Source organism: Canis aureus, chromosome 11, assembly GCF_053574225.1.
Source record: "Canis aureus isolate CA01 chromosome 11, VMU_Caureus_v.1.0, whole genome shotgun sequence".
In the NCBI taxonomy this organism is placed as follows: Eukaryota; Metazoa; Chordata; class Mammalia; order Carnivora; family Canidae; genus Canis; species Canis aureus.
In genome coordinates, this window is record NC_135621.1 from 13,551,465 (window position 1) to 13,572,737 (window position 21,273).

Here is a 21,273-nt window from a genome sequence, read left to right on the forward strand (position 1 = left end):
CTTTTTTTATTAAGGATAGGACAGTCTGATGAATTTTTTTTTTCCTGCAGTGGAGGCCAGAAATACGGGAAAGCCTAGACCTCGTGGATCTGCTTACAGAGTGAGGGAGAATAAATCAAGGCTTCTTGTGCATTTTCTGTGCTTTTGTCAAAGCGATTTCCTGGATATCAGTATTTTTATGTTTCACACCTGCTTGAGGGCCATTTGCAGTTTTCTGAGTCTGACCTCTGCCTCCTAATCAAGTTAAAGAAGTGTGTGGGTTTTTCCTCCTCATTCTAACGAAGGCTTTCATCTGTATCTGATCCTTTCTTTTCCTTTCCTTCCTCTTTCTTTCTTTCTTTTTTTTTTAGATTTTATTTATTTATTCATGAGAGGCACAGACTGAGAGAAAGAGGCAGAGACAGAGACAGAGGGAGAAGCAGGCTCCATGCAGGGAGCCTGATGTGAGACTCGATCCCAGGACTCCAGGATCATGCTCTGGGCGGAAGGCAAGGGCTAAACCGCTGAGCCACCCAGGGATCCCCTCCTTCCTTCCTTTCTTCCTTTCTTTCTTTCTTTCTTTCTTTCTTTCTTTCTTTCTTTCTTTCTTTCTTTCTTCTTTCTTTCTTCTTTCTTTCTTTCTTTCTTTCTTTCTTTCTTTCTTCTTTCTTTCTTTCTTTCTTTCTTTCTTTCTTTCTTTCTTTCTTTCTTTCTTTCTTTCTTTCTTTCTTTCTTTCTTTCCTTCCTTCCTTCCTTCCTTCCTTCCTTCCTTCCTTCCTTCCTTATCTGATCTTCCTGTAGGTACTGATAGGATATTTATTTAGGGTGAGCATCTCTTGAAAATCCTTTTAGATGTAAAAGTTCAAATCTTCCAAGGTATACCTACTTCACTCGTGACTCCAAACCAATAAGCCTTTTTGTGGCTTAACCATGGACACAGAGAGAGTGCAAACGATACAGCCCTCCCAAGATGCAGCCCTCCAAAGATAGCGTAAGAAAGCAAAGACCTTCATTGTCACAGGCGGTAAAGGAGGTTCTAATCTCCCACAAAGTGACCCTTTAATTCACAGATCCACTAAGCTGTGTTACCAGAAGGGTGATACCGGAATGGGAATTTTTCCAGCACAAACAAGGAAAGGAAAATAGAGACAGCAACAGCGCCCCTAGCCCACTGGCCCACTGCCTGCTGCAAGCCTGACAACCTGCATCCCTGTCCCCCCAACCCCCGCCTCAAGTGGCAAAGACCAGAGAATATTCTCACTACTTACAAAGTCAAGTTCTCAGTTCCTGAAACAAGACCAAAGAAGAGTTTCATCTTATGATTTTCATCTTTAATGATAAACAATACAGAAGTCAGACAAAGGAAAACATGACTACTTCTGGGAGGCGAAGAATCAATAACTTGTGTGTGGGTAGCCCGAACTAAAGTCACAAGAGTCATGATTCAAGATCTATTTTTTACAAGTGTTATTCTTCTGACATTATGGATTTGGAAACGGAGGGACAAGTGGAAAGTTTTATACTCCTCTCTTGACTGGGCACTATAGTCAGAGATCTGGGACACGGATGGGGTCAGAACTCTTACCTTCTGCGGGTCTGTTATCGGTTACCCCATATGTCAAACGCAGTCTCCAGGGAAAGTGTTCTAGCCTTTTCCTCTCCCACCCTCATCACCAGAAACTGTACAGGAGGAGAAAAGATTATTTTCCTTCTACTATTTTAGGGTTTCAGAGGGGACTCTGTAACTAGAGACAGATGACAAGTAAGTTTATTAACATGGATATCTCATATGTATTTGAGAGAAACGCAAGGATGAGTAATTCAAAGACGTGGCAAGAATTTGGGCTTACATAGCATCTTAACCAAAGAACAATACATTTTTAGAAGAGTGACAAGACTGCAGGAAAGAGCTTTAGGCTTCCAAGGGCAGCAAACTGTGGGAAGATAAATATTTAGTAGTTACCAGAAGATAATAGCTAATCAGTGAAATTTGTTACATGGGGTCCTCTGGTGCTGTCTTAAGGCTGATAAGCATGTAGGGTAGTCAGTGATTAATTCCTGTACAAATTTAAGTTCTGTTTTCAGGCATATAGAAGGGCAGAGAGCTTTCTTAGACCTGCTTCTTAGTTACTTTCAGTTCAAAATAATCCTTATGCCAAGAAGATTTTCAGGTGACGTATATTCTGTTCCTCTTCTTTAGGTTTGATTATAAAATTCTCTCCTTTATAATGACTCCTTATGTTCTAAGATCAAAATGTGAAATAAGGCATTCTCAAAAAATTACAAACCTTTTTCACGTGAGGCTTATTTATAATGGTAAAATATTGATTTATAAAGCAAGAAAATGTGTAATAGCAACAAACAATTTAGAGTGGGAATATGGCTGAGCAATATGGAATCATGCTACAGGCCCATTAAAGTCACGGGTAACGGGATCCCTGGGTGGCGCAGCGGTTTGGCGCCTGCCTTTGGCCCAGGGCGCGATCCTGGAGACCCGGGATCGAATCCCGCATCGGGCTCCCGGTGCATGGAGCCTGCTTCTCCCTCTGCCTTTGTCTCTGCGCCTCTCTCTCTCTCTGTGACTATCATAAATAAATAAAAATTAAAAAAAAAATAAAATAAAATCACGGGTAACATGTAATATGCTTTTGGGGAAAGTGTATAGAAAATAGTTTTAGGGACACCAGGGTGGCTCAATGGTTGAGCATTTGCCTTTGGTTCAGGTTGTGATCCCGGGGTTCCAGGATCGAGTCCTGCGTCGGGCTGCCTGCATGGACCCTGCTTCTCTGTCTGCCCACGTCTCTGCCTCTCTCTCTCTCTCTCTCTCTCTGTGTCTCATGAATAAATAAATACAACCTTAAAAAGAAAAAGAAAGAAAATAATTTTAAATGAAAAAAGATGAAGACCACATAGTGAATGCGAAATCAAAAATTAGAGCTCTTTTTCATTGTGTAAAATGTTCATTCAGGGTTTTTTTTTTTTTTTTCCTTTATAGTTGCTCAAATTCAATATAAAATAGGAGGCAGTTCCTGGTTTGGAAACAATCCTACTTCCCAATTCTTCCTGAGCCAGGTCTTTAAACAATGCCATTGCATCATTTTCCTGTAGGTTAATTCTTAGGAAAGCAGAATATCTCTTTTCAAATATATATTTTTAAAAAGAGCTTTTAAAGTCAGTGAACCAATAAACAGTTCCTGTTTTTCACATCTCTCAAAGGGTGGAGCCCCCAAACCAGTAGGAGAAGAAGGAAGTTGAAAGATGTTAAATACTGAGGACAGCTCTCCCGGGTCAGCCTAGCGGTCTGGCTTCCCAGTCAACATGAAGACTCTCCTTTTCCTTGGGCTCCTCCTCCTTTCCATCACCGTCCAGGGCAAGATCTTTGAAAGGTGTGAGCTGGCCAGAACTCTGAAAAACCTTGGGCTGGCTGGCTATAAGGGCGTCAGCCTGGCAAACTGTAAGTTAAGTCTTCTTCCTACTTCCAGATAGTTCGACAGGTACAGATAGAGGATGAACAATAATAAAGAGGCTTTGAATAAATGGATTTCTTATATTTCTTTGAGGGTCTGTATACTTAAAATGGTTATAAATATCAACTTGTTTCCTTAGAATCAGATATGCATGGAAAGCAAAATTCTATGCCATCCTAAATAAATCAGCACCCATTGCACTCTTCTGGTGCTGCTGAATTTGCCAGTTGCCTCAGACTCAATGGCACACCTAGGCTGACTGAACCATCTATCTGAGAACCTGGAGTGTCAAGTCCTTGGTACTTGACTCCAGGCACTTCCTGTTTGGAACTTGGTTCTGAGAGTAATCAGCATAGAGCAATGAATATTTTTCTCTTTTTAAATTTCCCTGCCATGACATGGGATTTTTAACAGCAAAGTTTTAAAACCCTATGTTGAACTCTCAGTGCAGGGGCAGTAGGAACTTATTTCCCCTCAATTATTGTTTATATAAGGATCCCTGAAATGCAGCTTGTAATACTGTTTTATTACTCCTACTCACCATAGTTGATTAACTATTTTTCATGGTCTTCCACAATTCAAGATAATGTCTGAGTAAAAGTTACTTATAAAATCCACTCAACAGCTCTGTTGATTTTTCCGTTGTAGAGTAAATCTTGCCTAAGGGGAAGGGTAATTGCAATGGAAGAAACAGCAATTTTAATATTTTAAACGTATGTTATCTTGTTCGTTAGTATTGTAAAATGATTTACTAACAAAAGTGTTAAAATATACTTGGGGGCGCCTGGCTGGCTCAGGCAGTGGAATTATGCAACTCTTGATCTCAGAGTTGTATGTTCAAGTGCATGTTGGGTGTAGAGATTACTTAAAAAAAAATAAAATCTTAACATATATATATGTACACATATACATGGTTTTGCAAGGAAAATACACCTTTATACTTATAAGGTAAATGATTAATAAAATTGAATAGCAAATAGAACTGATTATGGTTATGTGAAATACATCATGTGGCGTTGATGTTTCTTACTAAAAATAAGTTTTTTTTCAGGGGTGTGTTTGGCCAAGTGGGAAAGTAATTATAATACAAGGGCTACGAACTACAATCCCGGAAGCAAAAGCACTGATTATGGGATATTTCAAATCAATAGCCGCTACTGGTGTAATGATGGCAAAACGCCCAGAGCAGTGAACGCCTGTCACATATCCTGCAGCGGTAAGACACGCGATGGTTGAGTGGTGGCACAGTGCTCTTCTAGTCATACTTACGAGAACAGAGATCCAATACAAATGAAAAAGTCTTGAAAGATTCATCAGGGACTTAGGAAAACTGTTTCAGTGTCTAGAAAGTCTTTATTATCCTCATCATTCCCTTAGAAATGAAAGAGTTGATGGCATAAAAAGTTCATGTTTTCTAATGTACACAAATTTCTGAAATGATCTATCACTTTACCGTAAATGGACTTTTGGATGTTTTGTCAAAAACAATGCCATATGCTCATCTCATACTTGAACAGTTGTTAACACCTGGTCAAATTTACTTTTTTTATATGTATGGGGGGCGTTTGTGAATGATTTCAAAGTGAATTAGAAACATGATGACTTTTCATTTCTCAACTCTTTAGTTTGTATCTTCAGAAAATACAGTTCCTATATAATTATTATTACACCTAACAAGTTAATTTATGGATTTGTTTAATTGGAGTGAAACAAATATTCTATTGAACTCATATGAAAAATAGAAATGACGTGTGGAATCTTTTGTGCATAAAATGCTGGAGAAGTATCGTAAAATTGGTATTGCTAAATTTTTTGGGTTTTTTTGATATTGCTAATTTTTTAATGTTAAAATTCCTAATAGACAAGATTAGCCTTAGAATATATTTTGTATCCAGATAATTTATTTTTTAATTTATTTTTTAAAAATCTTGTACTATATAATAATATGTGATCATGGAATAAAAATCCTTGCTACTCAGAGATTTATGACCACTGGTAATTTTTGGTATAAATTCTTCCCCAACATGTATCAGTCATGTATATGAAGGGAAAGCTATATTATGCACAAATGTATCTACATACAAACATGCAAGCAATGTGCGCATTAAGAAAAATGAAGTTGTACTATATATACCACTTTACAGCTTGCTCTTTATCACACAAAATTGTTCCTGTGTCAACAAGTACAAATCTGTATTATTTTTAAAGGATGGAAAGAATTCCACATATTAATGTTTTGTAACTTATTGGTCCAACTTTTATTGGTAAGCACTTAGATTGTTCTGCTTTTCCCCCTTTGTTAAAATGCTATGAAATATCTTGTGCATACATCTTTGGGTGCATTTTTTACTATTTCTTTAGGATAGATTTCCAGTAGTAGAACTGCTGATTTAAAAATTGCTAGTTTGTGTTTGGTTTTTTTTTTTGGTTGGTTGGTTATTTTTACAGTGCCTAGTAAAAAGAGAACCCTCTGCCACATTAATTAACAATTCCAGAGCTTCCAATGACTTTGGTGAATGAGAAACAGAATGCTTTATTTCATGCCAAATGGGATGGAATAAAGAAAAATCCCCACCCCCAATATTCACAGATAAATGGGCTCTTGGAATATAATTGTAATGTTCTTTCATCCTTCTAAGAAAATAAAGCTGGCTAAATCTAAACTAAAAATGAAATTTCTGGGGCACCTGAGTGGCTTATCCAGTTAAGCGTCTGCCTTCAGCTCAGGTCATGATCTCAGGGTCCTGGATTCCAGCCCCATGTCAGGCTTCCTGCTCAGCCAGGGGAATTTGCTTCTTCCTTTCACTCTATTCACACACACACACCCCACTCCCGCTCATGCACACGAATGCTCTCTCTCTCTCTCTTTTGTGCTCTCCTTCTCATGCGCTCAATCTCTCGTAAATACATAAAATTCTAAAAAGAATAATAAAATGAAATTTCTATGGAAGTCATTTTTATTCTGAGCCACCTCTTTTTCAGCTTTGCTGCAAGATGACATCACTCAAGCCGTAGCATGTGCAAAGAGGGTTGTCAGTGATCCAAATGGCATTCGAGCATGGTATGTTTAAGCATTAAAGAAGGTGGGGGGGACTAGGTGTCTCAGTCAGTTGAGCGTCAGACTCTTGATTTCACTCAGGTCATGATTTTGGGGTCCTGGGATGGAGCCCCAAGTTGGGCTCTGTGCTGGGCATGGAGCTTGGTTAAGATTCTCTCTCTCCTCTCTCTGTCCCTCCCCTCCCCCCATGCCCTCTTCTCAGAAAATAAAAAAGAAAAGTTAAAAAAATAAAGGGGGACAGCCATTTTGCCCTAGTGATAAGAGAGAAGGGAGAGAAGATTTTCAAAGACCCAAGTATGCTACTGAGAACTGAATGTTGCAGCTTCACACTTACCCTAAACAATGAGTCACCTAGAAATAACCTGTTTCATCTGATTTAGAATCTTAGTCTTTTACTCTTCAGTTTATTTTAGATGATTTCTTTTTTTTTTTAATTTTTTTTTTAATTTTTATTTATTTATGATAGTCACACAGAGAGAGAGAGAGAGAGAGAGGCAGAGACACAGGCAGAGGGAGAAGCAGGCTCCATGCACCGAGAGCCCGATGTGGGATTCGATCCCGGGTCTCCAGGATCGCGCCCTGGGCCAAAGGCAGGCGCCAAACCGCTGCGCCACCCAGGGATCCCTATTTTAGATGATTTCTAGAGCTTTTAAGATTCTCAACATTCTACCAATTCCTTGTCTTACCTTGAAATTACTTTTGGAGTTCAGTAAATGTGGAAAGCACTTGGCAGTTGCTGTTGTAGAATGCATCAATGTTTATGTTTAGCATCCTGTCCTCCAGTGAGGGCTGTGGGGGGAAGTGAAATACTTGGTGTGCCCATCTCCATTTAATAAACAGCAATACCCCAAAAAATAAAATAAATAAAATAAAATAAAATAAAATAAAATAAAATAATAAAATAAAATAAAATAAAATAAAAATAAATGGCAATACCTGAATCTATCTGTAGCCTGTCATCCATTTACTGGTAAAACATTCTGTTATCCCAGTGGATTTGAAGTGTGTATATTACCATGAAGATATGTTCTAACCTTATCACCGTTTATTTCATTTTTTTCTCTACAGGGTGGCATGGAAAGCACACTGTGAAAACCGAGATGTCTCTCAGTATGTTCGGAATTGTAGAGTGTAACTGTGGAGTTTTCCTTCTTCAGTTCTTCTATCTCTTTCTCATATTAAGGGAGTAGTAGTTGAGTGAAAGGTCGCACTACCATTCTTTCAAACAATAACACTTTAACAGAAGCAGGAGTGAAATATGACCTTTCTTCTAAAAGGCTTCATGTTTACGAATGTGTTTATTATTTGACAGTCAGCCTGTAACATTTTTCAGGTTGCTAATAGAAAAAAATGCTGGTGAATACTTATCTAAAGTCCTGCCTATCAAATACATCATCAGTATATTCAGTTTTTAAAGAAATAACCTTGATGTAATCTTTAGAACTCCCCAATAGTTTATAAAAATGTAACAAAAGATCGTCTTAAAACAAACTGATCTTAAGTAAAATCCTAGAATAGCCGTCTATATGTTGTCATCTCCAAAAACAGTAAAAACAACAACAACAACAAAAAACACACACAAAACAAAACAACATAAAAACAAAAAAATCCCACAAAACACAAAACAAAAAAAACAGTATCTGTTGGGCAATATAAAGCTTTAAAAGGAGCAGAATGCCAAATGGCTAAAACTGAAGACAGCCTGAATTAAGAATTTTGCTTTTCTAAGGTGTGACCTTGGTTTATATGATTTCTCACAAATGTTACTTTTATACTGTTTAAAAATAGACAATTTATATATCGATTTATTTTAGCCCTTTAAAGAACTCTTCTATGCGTCTTTCTGATCATGAAGGAATATAAAGAAGGATTAAATGAGCTGTTGCTGTTCTTTGATTTTATTAACCTTGATGCATGCATTATGACTAAATCCTGGGGCAAATGACTTTACAAGTATTGAAATAATTGCTGATTAACCACCGGTGTGAAATTATGCATGTTGGAGAAATAATACAAACATTATCATTAAAGGCTTTGCAACTCATAACTTGTCTTTCTTTAAACCACCTAGTGTCTATGAAGAAAAAAATATGTGTATTCGAAAAAAAAATATTCGGTACTCTTAATATATCCTGTATCTTTATCTGTATTACCCAAACAGCTGGATATTGCTGGAGAAAAATCCATAAGCACTCTGACAGATCTCACTTTCATGACCACAAATCTTAAATGGGCCCTGTCTTCATGGCCATCATAGTCGCTTCTCTGCACGCCTTCTGGTTTGTGTCCCCACTCTCCAAAATGACTACTTTTATTCTCTTTCTCCCTCTTCAAAGCCCCGGCACACAGTCCAACCACTCACCTTCCACCCTCTCTGTTCTCAGTAGATGACCTGGCTTCACATTACGCTGAGAAAATGGAAGCAACCTCATATAAAATTCTCCCCTCCTTGCCACTACAACAGCGGTCACACCCTCCCCTGGGCCCATCCTCTCTTCCTCCGCTCCTGCTAATGGCAGGGTCTCCACAGGAAATCTCGTATTGCATCCCTCTTGCTACTCCAAATTAGCTGGGTGTTTCCTGCATCCTGAGTTTCTCTCTCTCTCTCTCTCTCTCTCTCTCTCTTTACTGGATATCTCCTGCCATTGTACAAATTGTCCTGGTAACTTTTCATCTGACAAAGAACCTCCGTACACCACACAAGCCTCTAACCTATATCATTCTGACTTCTGGGAGGAGAGATCCCTATACACTGACCCCATGTCTTCACCTCCCATTCTCTTCTTTTTTTTTTTTAAGATTTTATTTATTTATTTATTCATGAGAGACACAGAGAGAGAGAGAGAGGCAGAGACATAGGCAGAGGGAGAAGCAGGCTGCCCGCGGGGAGCCCAGGATCCTGGGATCACTCCCTGAGCCAAAGGCAGACGCTCAACCACTGAGTCATCCAGGGGCCCCTCCTTCCCATTCTCTCTCTCTCTCTTTTTTTTTTTTTTGTGACTTTTTGTATATTTTTTATTGGAGTTTGATTTGCCAACATATAGTATAACACCCAGTGCTCATCCCGTCAAGTGCCCCCCCCTCAGTGCCCGTCACCCAGTCACCCCATCCTCCCACCCACCTCCCCCTCCACTACCCCTTGCTCATTTCCCAGAGTTAGGAGTCTCTCATGCTTTGCCACCCTCTCTGATGCTTCCCACTCATTTTCTCTCCTTTCCCCTATAATCCCATTCACTATTTTTTATATTCCCCGTTTGAGTGAAACCATATAACGATTGTCCTCCTCCGATTAACTTACTTCACTCAGCATAACACCCTCCAGTTCCATCCACGTTGAAGCAAATGGTGGGTATTTGTCATTTCTAATGGCTGAGGAATATTCCATTGTATACATAGACCACATCTTCTTTATCCTTCTGTCAATGGACACTGAGGCTCCTTCCACAGTTTGGCTACTGGGGACATTGCTGCTATAAACCTCGGGGTGCAGGTGTCCCGGCGTTTCATTGCATCTGTATCTTTGGGGTAAATCCCCAGCAGTGCAATTGCTGGGTCGTAGGCAGGTCTATTTTTAACTCTTTGAGGAACCTCCACACAGTTTTCCAGAGTGGCTGCACCAGGTCACATTCCCACCAACAGTGCAAGAGGGTTCCCCTTTCTCCACATCTTCAACATTTGTGGTTTCCTCTCTTGATAATTTTCACCATTCTCACTGGGGGGAGGTGGGATCTCATTGTGGTTTTGACCTGTATTTCCCTGATGACGAGTGATGCGGAGCATTTTCTCATGTGCTTGTTGACCATGGTGTAGGTCTCCTTTGGTGAAATTCCTGTTCATGTCTTCTGCTCATTTCATGATTGGATTGGAAGAACTTATTAAAGTCAACAGCAAAGAAACAAACAACCCATTCTCTTTTTAAATCCTCTTAACCTGGCTGCTGTCCTCAATCAGCTGAAAACTCTCCTTCAGGTCTCCTCCTGTGACTCCTTGGGGCCAATTCTAGTGACCCCCTGCTCTCTGTTCATCTTACTTGAACTTTGAGCAGCACTTGACAAAGTGAACCATGTCATACTTCTAGAAAACTTTTTCTCCCTCAGCTTCTCCTCATTCACATCCCACCTCACAGATTGCTCCTTCTCAGTCCTTGGCTGGCCTTCCCTCTGCTATTGAGTTTCTTTCTATTTTTTTTTTAAGATTTTGTTTATTTATTCATAAGACACACACAGAGAGAGGCAGAGACACAGGCAGAGGGAGAAGTAGGCTCCATGCAGGGAGCCTGATGCGGGACTTGATCCTGGGTCTCCAGGATCACACCGTGGGCTGAAGGCAGCCGCTGAGCCACTCGGGCTGCCCTGCTATCGAGTTTCTAACCGAGGGCATGCCCCAGCACACAAGCCTGTATCCATTTGACAGACTACGTATTTTACCTATGTATTTCTTCATCTCTTTTTGCTGAAATATAACTCATAAAATAATAGATTTTCCCCACCTTTTAAAGACATTGAGATAACTCAATTTTCTCCAGGATTTACAAGCACAGTACAAGGGCCTTAATTTTTCTTAACAGTTTGAGAGTAAACTGGTGCCAGAGCAGCCCTGAATCCTTCAGTGTGCGATTCCTACATAACCTCAAAACATCACCCAAATCCAGAAGTTAACATGGATACATTATTTCCACCTCATCATTAGATCCCATTCAATGTCATCAATTGTCCCCATAAATTCTTCACAATAAAAAGATCTAATTCAGAATTATGTGTTGTATTTGGTTGCCTTTTTTTTTTTTTTTTTTTTTAGTTTTCTTCTATCTGGATCATGTCTTCAGTGTTTTTTCCTTGACTTTCACAACTTTAACAATTTTAAAGGCCACAGACCAGTTATATTGCAAAACATCTTAAAATTGTTTTGATGTTCTCTCTCTCTTCTTTAAAGATTTATTTATTTATTTATTTATTTATTTATTTATTTATTTATGTATTTGACAGAGAGAGAGCACAAGCAAGGGGAGCAGCAGGTAGAGGGATAGGGAGAAGCAGGCAGCTCGCTGAGCAGGGAGCTCAATGAGGGGCTCCATCCCAGGACCCCAGGACCATGACTTGAACCGAAGGCAGACATTTAACTGACTGAGCCACCAAGGCACCCCTTGATGTTTCCTTGATTAGATTAGGTTGTGCATCTTTGGCAGAAATACCAAGCAGTGATACTGTACTGTTCCCATTGTGTCCTCTCAGGTGGTGTGCAGTTTTGAATTGTTCTACTACTGATGTTGTTTACTTTGGTTATTTGATCAAGGTGATGTCTGCAAGTGACCTTCACTGTGCAGTATTTGGGAAAAGGTAAGGTACTTTAAGACTGTTCCTTAGCAAACTTTCAATTCATGCATTTATTTATTGTATCAGTATGGACCCATGGCTTCCTATTTTGTTCCAATTATAGTGAATTATAATCCATTACTATCATTCATTTTGATGTTCACTTTGTCCATGAGTTGGCCAGTAGAGCCTCTCTGCAAGCTAGCTTCTGCATCATTTCGATGTGTCCCCATCATGCTTGAGCACTTTCTTATTTTCTGGCACAGGATCTCTAAGACTCACCTTGTTCTTTCCCTGCTCCAGTCCTGGAATCAGCCATTTCTCCAAAGAGCACCGATTCCTCATAGTGGACAATGGTTTTTATTTGTTTGTTTATTTATCTTTAAAGATTTATTTTAGAGAGAGCCAGTGTACATGGAGGGGCAGAGGGAGAGGGAGAGAAATCTCCAGCTGATTCCCTGCTGAGAACTGAGCCAGATGCAGGGCTTGATCTCGTGACTCGGAGATCATGACCTGAGCAGAAATCAAGAGTCTGATGCTTAACAGACTGAGCCACCCAGGCGCCTCTGGATGATGGTGTTTAAAGAACAAGATCTAGGTGCTAGAGTGTCGCTGTTTCCAGGCCCCACCAGTGGACAGAACTAGAGCATATATGTATTTACACAATATTTATCACTATATTTATATTGAATTCATGTCAGTGTCTCCAATTCCAATCCCACACCACAGGGTTCATTCTGGTTTACCCTTTTTCCATGTTAACTCCCTTCTCTCACGTGAGAAACCTAGCTTCCATTGTCCTTAATAGCTTTAGCATGTATCCTTAGTACATGTATGCATCTGATCAATTTGTCTGCATGTAACCAACCTCCTAACATGGCCACACCTTGGACTAGAGCCTCTCCGTTCAGGTTCTGAGATCCTTCACTGGCTGCCCTTTCCTCCTCGTGCGCACACCCTCTTACTGCGTTCCATCTCTGACACACCGTCCCAGTTCACTGTCCCGATAGGCAGGAGGGCAGAGTCTCTTACTCTTGATTATACCCACATGCCACACACCTGGAACGATGCCTGGAACATGATACGTGCTCAATAAACAGTTGATCGCATGAATATCTTTCTGTTATTTAGTATATTCCTTCATGTTGACCATTCTAGGATTTTTCTTAACTCTTCAGGCCTACAGGATTCCAGGACTTCAGCTCCTGGAATTCCAAGAGCCAGGTCTCAAGACCAGAGACACCCCCTCCCCCCCACCCCCTCCCAGGTGCAGCCCTGGGCTGCAAGATTCTTGAACCATTTTGATATGATTAAACCCAGAGAAAAAGATGAGTTTATTCATATCAGGTTGCCCAAAGGTGTATAAAGAATGGGTCAAGGTAGGGGGGAGAGAGACTTGAAGAGTGATGGCTTGGATGCAGAGATGGGATGTGTCCAGGAAGCACCAGGACGGTTCAACACAGGCTGACAACAACCAGGGATTAGCAAAAGTTGGCTGAAGAAGGGAAGCAATGCTTGTTGGAGTCTGCTTAATGTTTTTGATAACTATTATTTCTTATCTATACCTATTATTTTCATACAATCAAATTCTCTAAATTTCTATTCTTGGGGACCCCTGGGTGGCTCAGTGGTTTAGTGCCTGCCTTCAGCCCAGGGTGTGATCCTGGAGTCCTTGGATCGAGTCCCACATTGGGCTCCCTGCAGAGAGCCTGCTTCTCCCTCTCCCTGTGTCTCTGCCTCTCTCTCTGTGTCTCTCATGAATAGGTAAATAAAATCTTAAAAAAATAAAATAAAATAAATTTCTATTCTTGTTCGGGAATGGAATAAAAATCAATATCAAGTTTGATCATTTTTAAGAGAAACTTAACTTGTATGTTGCTTAGTTTTACCCTAGGATATTATTTGAAATGCAGAGTGATATTCCAGATGATAATTTAGCTCTTTATGTGGCACTAATTATAACTAAGCCCTGAGCACGTTTGTTGCACTTCTTTTAGTGGACTCATTTATTTTTTTAAAGGCTTTATTTATTCATGAGAGACACACAGAGAGAGAGAGAGGCTGAGACACAGGCAGAGGGAGAAGCAGGCTCCCTGCGGGGAACCCGATGTGGGACTCCATCCTGGGACCCCGGGATCATACCCTGAGCCAAAGGCAGATGCTCTCAACTGCTGAGCCACCCAGGCATCCTATTATTTTTTTTTTAAGATTTATTTATTTTAGAAAGAGACCATGAATGAGAGGAGCAGAAGGAGAGGAAGAGAGATTCTCAAGTGGATTCCCTGCTGAATGCAGGCCCTGACTTGGGGCTCGACGTGGGGCTCAATCTCACAACCCTGACATTATGACCCGAGCAGAAATGAACAGTCAGGGACCCACCGACTATGCCACCAGGTGCCCTAGTGGACTCATTTAAAAAATATTTCCTTAGGAGTTATGAAAGGGAATTAATAAAAATTATAATCAGGAGTGACTAATGTCATTCATAGATACAATGTTTTCCAATTAAATGCATGTCTATTATGCAATTATATTTTAAAATCATTTTTAATTTTAACAAGGTTGTAAATTCTCAATGTTTACAGAGTTGGTCCCACAAAATTAATTATGAGAGATGTACCTTCTCAGGGTGCCCTGGTGGCTCAGTTGGTTATCCACCTACCTTCAGCTCAGGTCATGATCCTCGGGTCCTGGGATGGAGCCCCGCATTGAGCTCCCTGCTCAGCAGGAAGCCTTCTTCTTCCTCTGCCTCTGCATTTTCTCTCCGCTCAGTCTCTCTCTCAAATAAATAAATAAAATATATTTTTTAAAAAAGACAAAAAGATATACCTTGTCATTTCTTCCCCTTTACATGCAACCACTTTTAGGCGGCTTAAAGTTAATTTTTATATTTTTATATTTACCTCCATGCTTTTAATTATTAGCCTTATATTGCTTTTCTTGATTTTTCCAAGTCAGAATATCAACTTTCCACTATAGAAATTAAGGATTAGGCTCTATTTCTTCCTCCCCAATCTCTAGCACAAGTGGGACCCTTCCCTGATGCCCATCCTTCCAATGTAAGTATATATTTTTTGTTAGACCAATACTCAGTATTTACAAGGCCATAAATATAATTATTTTCTTCTCTAATGGAAAATTGTATTTTTCCTAGAGCTAATAACTGCATGATTCTTAAATTTGCTTAGTTTTCTTTTTTTTTTTTTAAGTTTTATTTATTTATGATAGTCACAGAGAGAGAAAGAGAGAGAGAGGCAGAGACACAGGCAGAGGGAGAAGCAGGCTCCATGCACCGGGAGCCCGACGTGGGATTCGATCCCAGGTCTCCAGGATCGCGCCCTGGGCCAAAAGCAGGCGCCAAACCGCTGCGCCACCCAGGGATCCCTGCTTAGTTATCTATGTATCTCATTAGTTTACCTCCCAAACTCTAGGTCTAATATATATATTTTTAAGATTTTATTTACTTATTCACGAGAGACACAGAGAGGCAGAGAGAGAGGCAGAGACATAGGAGAAGCAGGATCCATGCAGGGAGCCTGATTAGGGACTCGATCCCAGGACCCCAGGATCACGCCCTGAGCCGAAGGCAGATGCTCAACCACTGAGTCACCCAGGTGTCCCTAGGTCTAATATTTAAACATTAAATATTAAGTATTTAAATAGTCTCTCAAGGCTCCAGACACAGCTAGAATTTTGTCAGTTTCATCTTTTTTAAAATTTATTTAATTAAGTAATCTCTACACCCAATGTGGAGCTCAAACTCATGATCGTGAGATCAAGAATCACATGCTCCTCTGACTGAGCCAGCCAGGAGCCTCAATTCCATCTTTTTAAAACAGTTCATTTGCAAATATTTCCCACCAAATCTAATTGGGACTGGTGTCTGTCTGTGCCTAAAACATGGCTACCATCCTGGGCTTGCTCTTTCAGTATCATTTTAGGATTCTCTTATCTCCATATTTGATATTTATTTTATATCCTGTATTTCATAATTTCCTCTTGGTTTATTTTCTCATTCTGGTAATCACATCTCCAGAATCTTCCTGAGAAAGGGTACATGGGAGGTACTTTTCTTGAGACAGCATGTCTGAAATTGCCTTTGTTCTATTTACACACTTGTTTGATAGTTGGCTGGATATGGAATATTAAGTTGGAATTAATTCTCTTCAGAACTTTGAAGGTCATCTGTTGAACCCAGACTACCTGGGAACCGAATTTAGGGAAATCCATTGCTCCTGAGATTACAATGTTGCTATACTGAGCAATCTGAAGCCATTCTGAATTTATAACCTGGAAGTATGTATAATCTTCTCTTTATCTCCAGTGCTGTGGAAGTCTGCAGTGATGTGCCTTGATGTGGATCTGTTTTGTTCTGGGTGCTCGGTAGGATCTTTCGGCTTAGAAACTCATACTCTTAAGTACAAGAAAACTTCCTTGAATCATTTATTATTTCCTTCCATTTTCTTCATTCTCTTTGGAATTCCTAGACTGGTCCTCTGATGTAGTTATGAAATGAATTGTGTCTCTCTAAAGTTCATATGTTGAAGCCTTAACCTCCAATATGACTGTATGTGATGATAAGGCCTTTAAAATAAAATCTTTTAAAAAAGGGAGGGGGGTGAGGGGGATGCCTGGGTGGTTCAGCAGTTCAGCACCTGCCTTTAGCCGACTGGGGTGTGATCCTAGGTCCTGAGATTGAATCCTTCATCAAGCTCCCTGCATGGAGCCTGCTTCTTCCTCTGCCTGTGTCTCTGCCTCTCTCTCTCTCTCTCTCTCTCTCTGTGTGTGTGTGTATGTCTCTCATGAATACATAAATAAAATGTTTTTTTGTTTTTAAATGGCCTTTAATGGGACACCTGGTGGCTCAGCAGTTGAGCATCTGCCTTTGGCTCAGGGCGTGATCCTGGAGCCCCAGGATCAAGTCCCACATCGGGCTCTTTGCGTGGAGCCTGCTTCTCCTTCTGCCTGTGTCTCAGCCTCTCTCTCTGTCATGAATGAATAAATAAAATCTTTAAAAAAATAAAAAAATAAAAATAAAATAAACGGCTTTTAAAGAGGTAATTAAGGTAATTACATGAGGTCATAAGGGTGGGGCCCCTACTTAATAGTGCTTTATAAGAAAAGGAGGGGGACACCTGGGTGGTTCAGTGATTGAATACCTGCATTCAGCCCAGGGCATGACCCCGGGGTCCTGGGATTGAGTCCCATATCGGGGCTCCCTGCATGGAGACTGCTTCTCCCTCTGCCTGGGTCTCTGCCTCTCTCCCTGGCCAGTGATGTTATGCACAGATAAAAGGCCATGTGAGGACACAGTGAGCAAGCCAAGGAGAAAGGCCTCAGGAAAAGCCAGATCTGACAACCGCTTGATCTTGGATTTCTAGCATCCACAACCACGACAACATAAATTTCTATTGTTCAAGCCACCGAGCCTGTGGCATTTTGTTAAGGCAGCCCTAGCAAACTAATAGAGAGATGTTCTTATGCTTTCTTTCCTCTTTTCCATTTATTTGTGTTTTGTTCTATTTTCTGGGAGATTTCTTTGATTTTATTATCTGGCCTAATTGATTTTTTTTTTCATTTCTACCACCATATTTTAAATTTCCAACAGCTCTTTTTTGTTCACTAAATGTTCCTTTTTTCTTTGTTTTGTGTCGCTTGCTATTTTTTATTTTATCTGAGTATAGTAATAATAACAGTTTTGTTTGCTTCTACTTTACTTCCCTATGCTCCCTATAATCTGCCATTTTGTTTCTTTTGAATTGTATCTTTCATATTAGAGGCATTTCTCAGTTATTTGGGAATCCTTATCTACTTAAATTTAGGAGTAGAAAACTAAAAGTTTAATTTGGAGTTCTAAGGGCCTACCTATGTGGATTTGACCATGTGTACTTTGCTGAAGGATGATCAAGCTGGCTTGAGTCAGTTTCGTTGGGGGTCCTTAGATCTCCTCTCTTAGGCTGGTCAGACTCCCCAGAGGAGCTCTTCCTGTTGCCTGTTTGCCAGCATTTTAAGAGTTAAGTGAGGGACAGAGAGGACCTGGGACCCAACAAGCATATGTTTCATTAATCTACCTATTTTCTGTATGGTAGTCCCTCCTCAACTCTTCCTGGTGTTCTACAAACCAGACCATGTTTTTCTCTGTTTTATTCCTTGGTGGTAAATAACAGATAATTTTTTTTAAAGATTTTATTTATTTATTTATTTATTTATTTATTTATTTATTCCTGAGAAACACACAGAGAGAGGCAGAGACACAGGCAGAGGGAGAAGCAGGCTCCATGCAGGGAGCCCGATGTGGGATTTGATCCCAGGACCCCAGGGGTCACGACCTGAGCTGAAGGCAGATGCTCCACTGCTGAGCCACCCAGGTGCCTTTCTTGTTTTAAAGGAAGCCTCCTTGGGGGAAGAGGCAAAGAAATGTATTCAATCCATTATCTTTACACAAAAGTTCCCAATATGTTTTATGTATTTGCTTAATTTTATTTTAGTAAATGTTATTTTACTTCAAAAATACTTAGGGTAAGATTTTAAGCTAAGAAATAAAAAATCCTCTAAGAAACAGGAGAAAAGTGGAAAGAGGAAAAGCTGAGAAATAATTATAGAGGGCAAATTTGGGTTCCAGAGATCACATCCTGAAAGCCACAATTTGAAAAAGGCGAAATTTAGAAGATACAGGGGACAAAAAAAAATCCCATATTGTGATGTGAAGGAATTTGTAGGAAAGTGTACTTTAACAGATCTCATTGGTTGCAACTACCTTGGGGAAAATAGCCTCAAGTTGTGTCTAGTCTATTTTTCACTTATTTACTATTCAACAAACATTGATTATTAGGCACAAGAAATGTTCACTAGGGCCTCAGAATACTAAGGTGAGTACAATAGTTATTGCCCTCATGGAGTTCACAAATAATTAATATACAATATGATATGTGTTCCAATCCATAGTTCGGCACTATGGGAACTAACCACCTGGAAATCAACTGCTAAAGAAACAACAGAAAAACGAAGAGAATGGGCACCTCAAAGGGAGGCAATGGACAGCAGCATTCAAATCCTGCCAAGGAGTTAAATGAGTCAAGGGACAGTCGTTAATGTATTTACTAATAGAGAAGTCAGTAACTCTGGTCAGAGAGGCTTCAGTGAGGATGAAATTCAGAAGGTGATAGGGGCACCTGGGGGGCTCAGCGGTTGAGTGTCTGCCTTTGGCTCAGGGCGTGACCCCGGGGTTCTGGGATGAGTCCTGCATTGGATGGCTCCCTGCATGGAGTCTGCTTCTCCCTCTGCCTGTGTCTCTGCTTCTCTCTCTCTCTGTCTCTCATGAATAAATAAAATCTTAAAAAAAAAAAAAGTCATAGACCGAGGAGCATCTGGAAATAGATAGGAAATGTTGACAACCTTTTCAAGGTCGACTTCTTTTTTTTATTTTTATTTATTTATGATAGTCACACAGGGAGAGAGAGAGGCAGAGACACAGGTAGAGGGAGAAGCAGGCTCCATGCACCGGGAGCCCGACGTGGGATTTGATCCCAGGTCTCCAGGATCGCGCCCTGGGCCAAAGGCAGGCGCCAAATCGCTGCGCCACCCAGGGATCCCTCAAGGTCGACTTTTAATGATAGCCCAAAAATAGAGATATGCACGATCAAAAATGGTTTGTTGGTTTTTAACAAGAAAGATTTTAAATTATTTAATACGGTGTAATATTAGCTTCAAGGATAGAATTCAGAGATTCCTCATGCAAGCGTCATACACACACATACCTCATACATATAGTACCCAGCGCTCATCACAAGCGCCCTCCTTGACACCTATTCCCTGTTTAACCCATGCTCTCACCTCCCCTCCTGTAATCTTTAGTTCATTCTGCAGTTGAGAGTCTGTTTCCTGATTTGCGTCTCCCCACCCCCCATGCTTATCTGGTTTGTTTCTTAAATTCCACACATGAGTAAATTATATGGTATTGGTCTTTCTCTGACTTATCTCACTTGGCATAATACTCTCTAGCTCCATCGCAGTCAAGGCAAATGGCAAGATTTCATTCTTTTTTTTAAGGCTGAGTAATAGTCCACTGTGTGTGTATATATACCACATCTTTTTTTCTTTTTAAAGATTTATTTGAGAAAGAGAACAGGTGCACAAGCAGGAGGGGCAGAGGAAGGGAGAGGGAGACTCTGAAAGCAGACTCCCTGCTGAGCGTGGGGCCCAATGTGGGTCCTGAGCTGAGACAATGACCTGAGTCGAAATCAGGAGTCAGAGGCTTAAACGACTGAGCCACTGCGGTGCCCTGTGCCACATCTTCCTTATCCACTTATCAGTTCACAAACATTCGGTCTCTTTTCCATCATTTGGTTATTTTTTGTTTTTAAATATTTTATTCATGAGCGACACAGAGAGAGAGAGACAGACAGATAGAGACAGAGACAGAGACACAGGCAGAGAGAGAAGCAGGTTCTATGCAGGGAGCCTGATGTGGGACTCCATCCCTGGAACCTGGGTCACGACCTGGGCCCAAGGCTGGTGTTAAACCGCTGAGCCACCCAGGCTGCCCTCACGTGGTTACTATTGCTAACGCTGCTCTAAACAGCGGAATTTTTTTATCCTTTGGGTAATACCAAGTAGTGCAATTGCTAGATCTAGCACAGTAGGGTTTTTTTTTTAAGGAACCTTCATGCTGTTCTTAATGAGAAAGGTTTAAACGTCATTCTTCTTATGGGAAAAAGCGCAACGTACAGGGAAAGGGGCAGGAAAGTGGATGGGAAAACATTGGGGAAACCAAAGCTGGCGCGGTGGTCTGTCTTCTGAGTGAGGTTCCCCGCGACGTCATCCTCTAAAAGAGTGGGAGGGGGCAGCCGGGGGCTCAGCGGTTTAGCGCCGCCTTCGCCCGGGTCGTGACCCGGGATCCAGGGACCGAGTCCCGCAAGGGGCTCCCTGCACGGAGCCCGCTTCTCCCTCTGCCTCTCTCTCTGTGTGTCTCTCATGGATAAATAAATGAAATCTTTAAAAAAAAAAAAAGGGGGGGGGGCGCGAGGGCTGACGTCAGAGCCGGGCTTTGAGAGCCGGGGAGCCTAGGCCACAGGGGCCGGGCCGCAGCGACGAGCGCCCGCCGGCATCTCAGGCTGCAGCCGACGCGCAGGCGCCTAGCGCGGCCCCGACCCCTGCGGGCGCAGCGAGGGAGCCGGCGCCCTGTTCTGCGGCCTGCGGTACCGCCTCCGGGAAAGAGAGCAGGGAAAGGGAGAAGCCGGTAAATAACAAATCGGCGCTTCACGCTCGGAGGGCTGGCTGAAAACGACGAAAAGCTGCAGGCGGGCCAGCGGGGTGTGCGAACCTGACCTCCGAATCGACCCGCACGAGCTCCGAAAGCCAACCTCTGGGTGGTTCCGTAGGCACCGGGCCTGGGGGCGCGTCAGGACCACCGCCACGCCCCCTCCCGCCTCGGCCACGCCCCACCCGGCCACGCCCC

The 21,273-nt window shown here is 41.3% G+C and overlaps 1 protein-coding gene across 1 annotated transcript; it reads left to right on the top strand.

Moving 5' to 3' along the window:
* Positions 1-3,238: 3,238 nt before the first annotated feature.
* Positions 3,239-8,551, top strand: LYZ (lysozyme). Its single transcript, XM_077913787.1, has 4 exons — positions 3,239-3,433; positions 4,498-4,662; positions 6,429-6,507; positions 7,573-8,551. The coding sequence occupies exons 1-4, from the start codon at positions 3,298-3,300 to the stop codon at positions 7,637-7,639; spliced, it is 447 nt and encodes a 148-aa protein (XP_077769913.1). The 5' UTR covers positions 3,239-3,297; the 3' UTR covers positions 7,640-8,551.
* Positions 8,552-21,273: the final 12,722 nt, after the last annotated feature.

Bases quoted from the DNA above. Each gene is read 5' to 3' on its own strand.
- LYZ (XM_077913787.1), top strand. From the start codon at position 3,298: ATGAAGACTCTCCTTTTCCTTGGGCTCCTCCTCCTTTCCATCACCGTC. The intron at 3,434-4,497 runs GTAAGTTAAGTC...GTTTTTTTTCAG, and splicing joins GGGCGTCAGCCTGGCAAACT to GGGTGTGTTTGGCCAAGTGG. The intron at 6,508-7,572 runs GTATGTTTAAGC...TTTTCTCTACAG, and splicing joins CCAAATGGCATTCGAGCATG to GGTGGCATGGAAAGCACACT.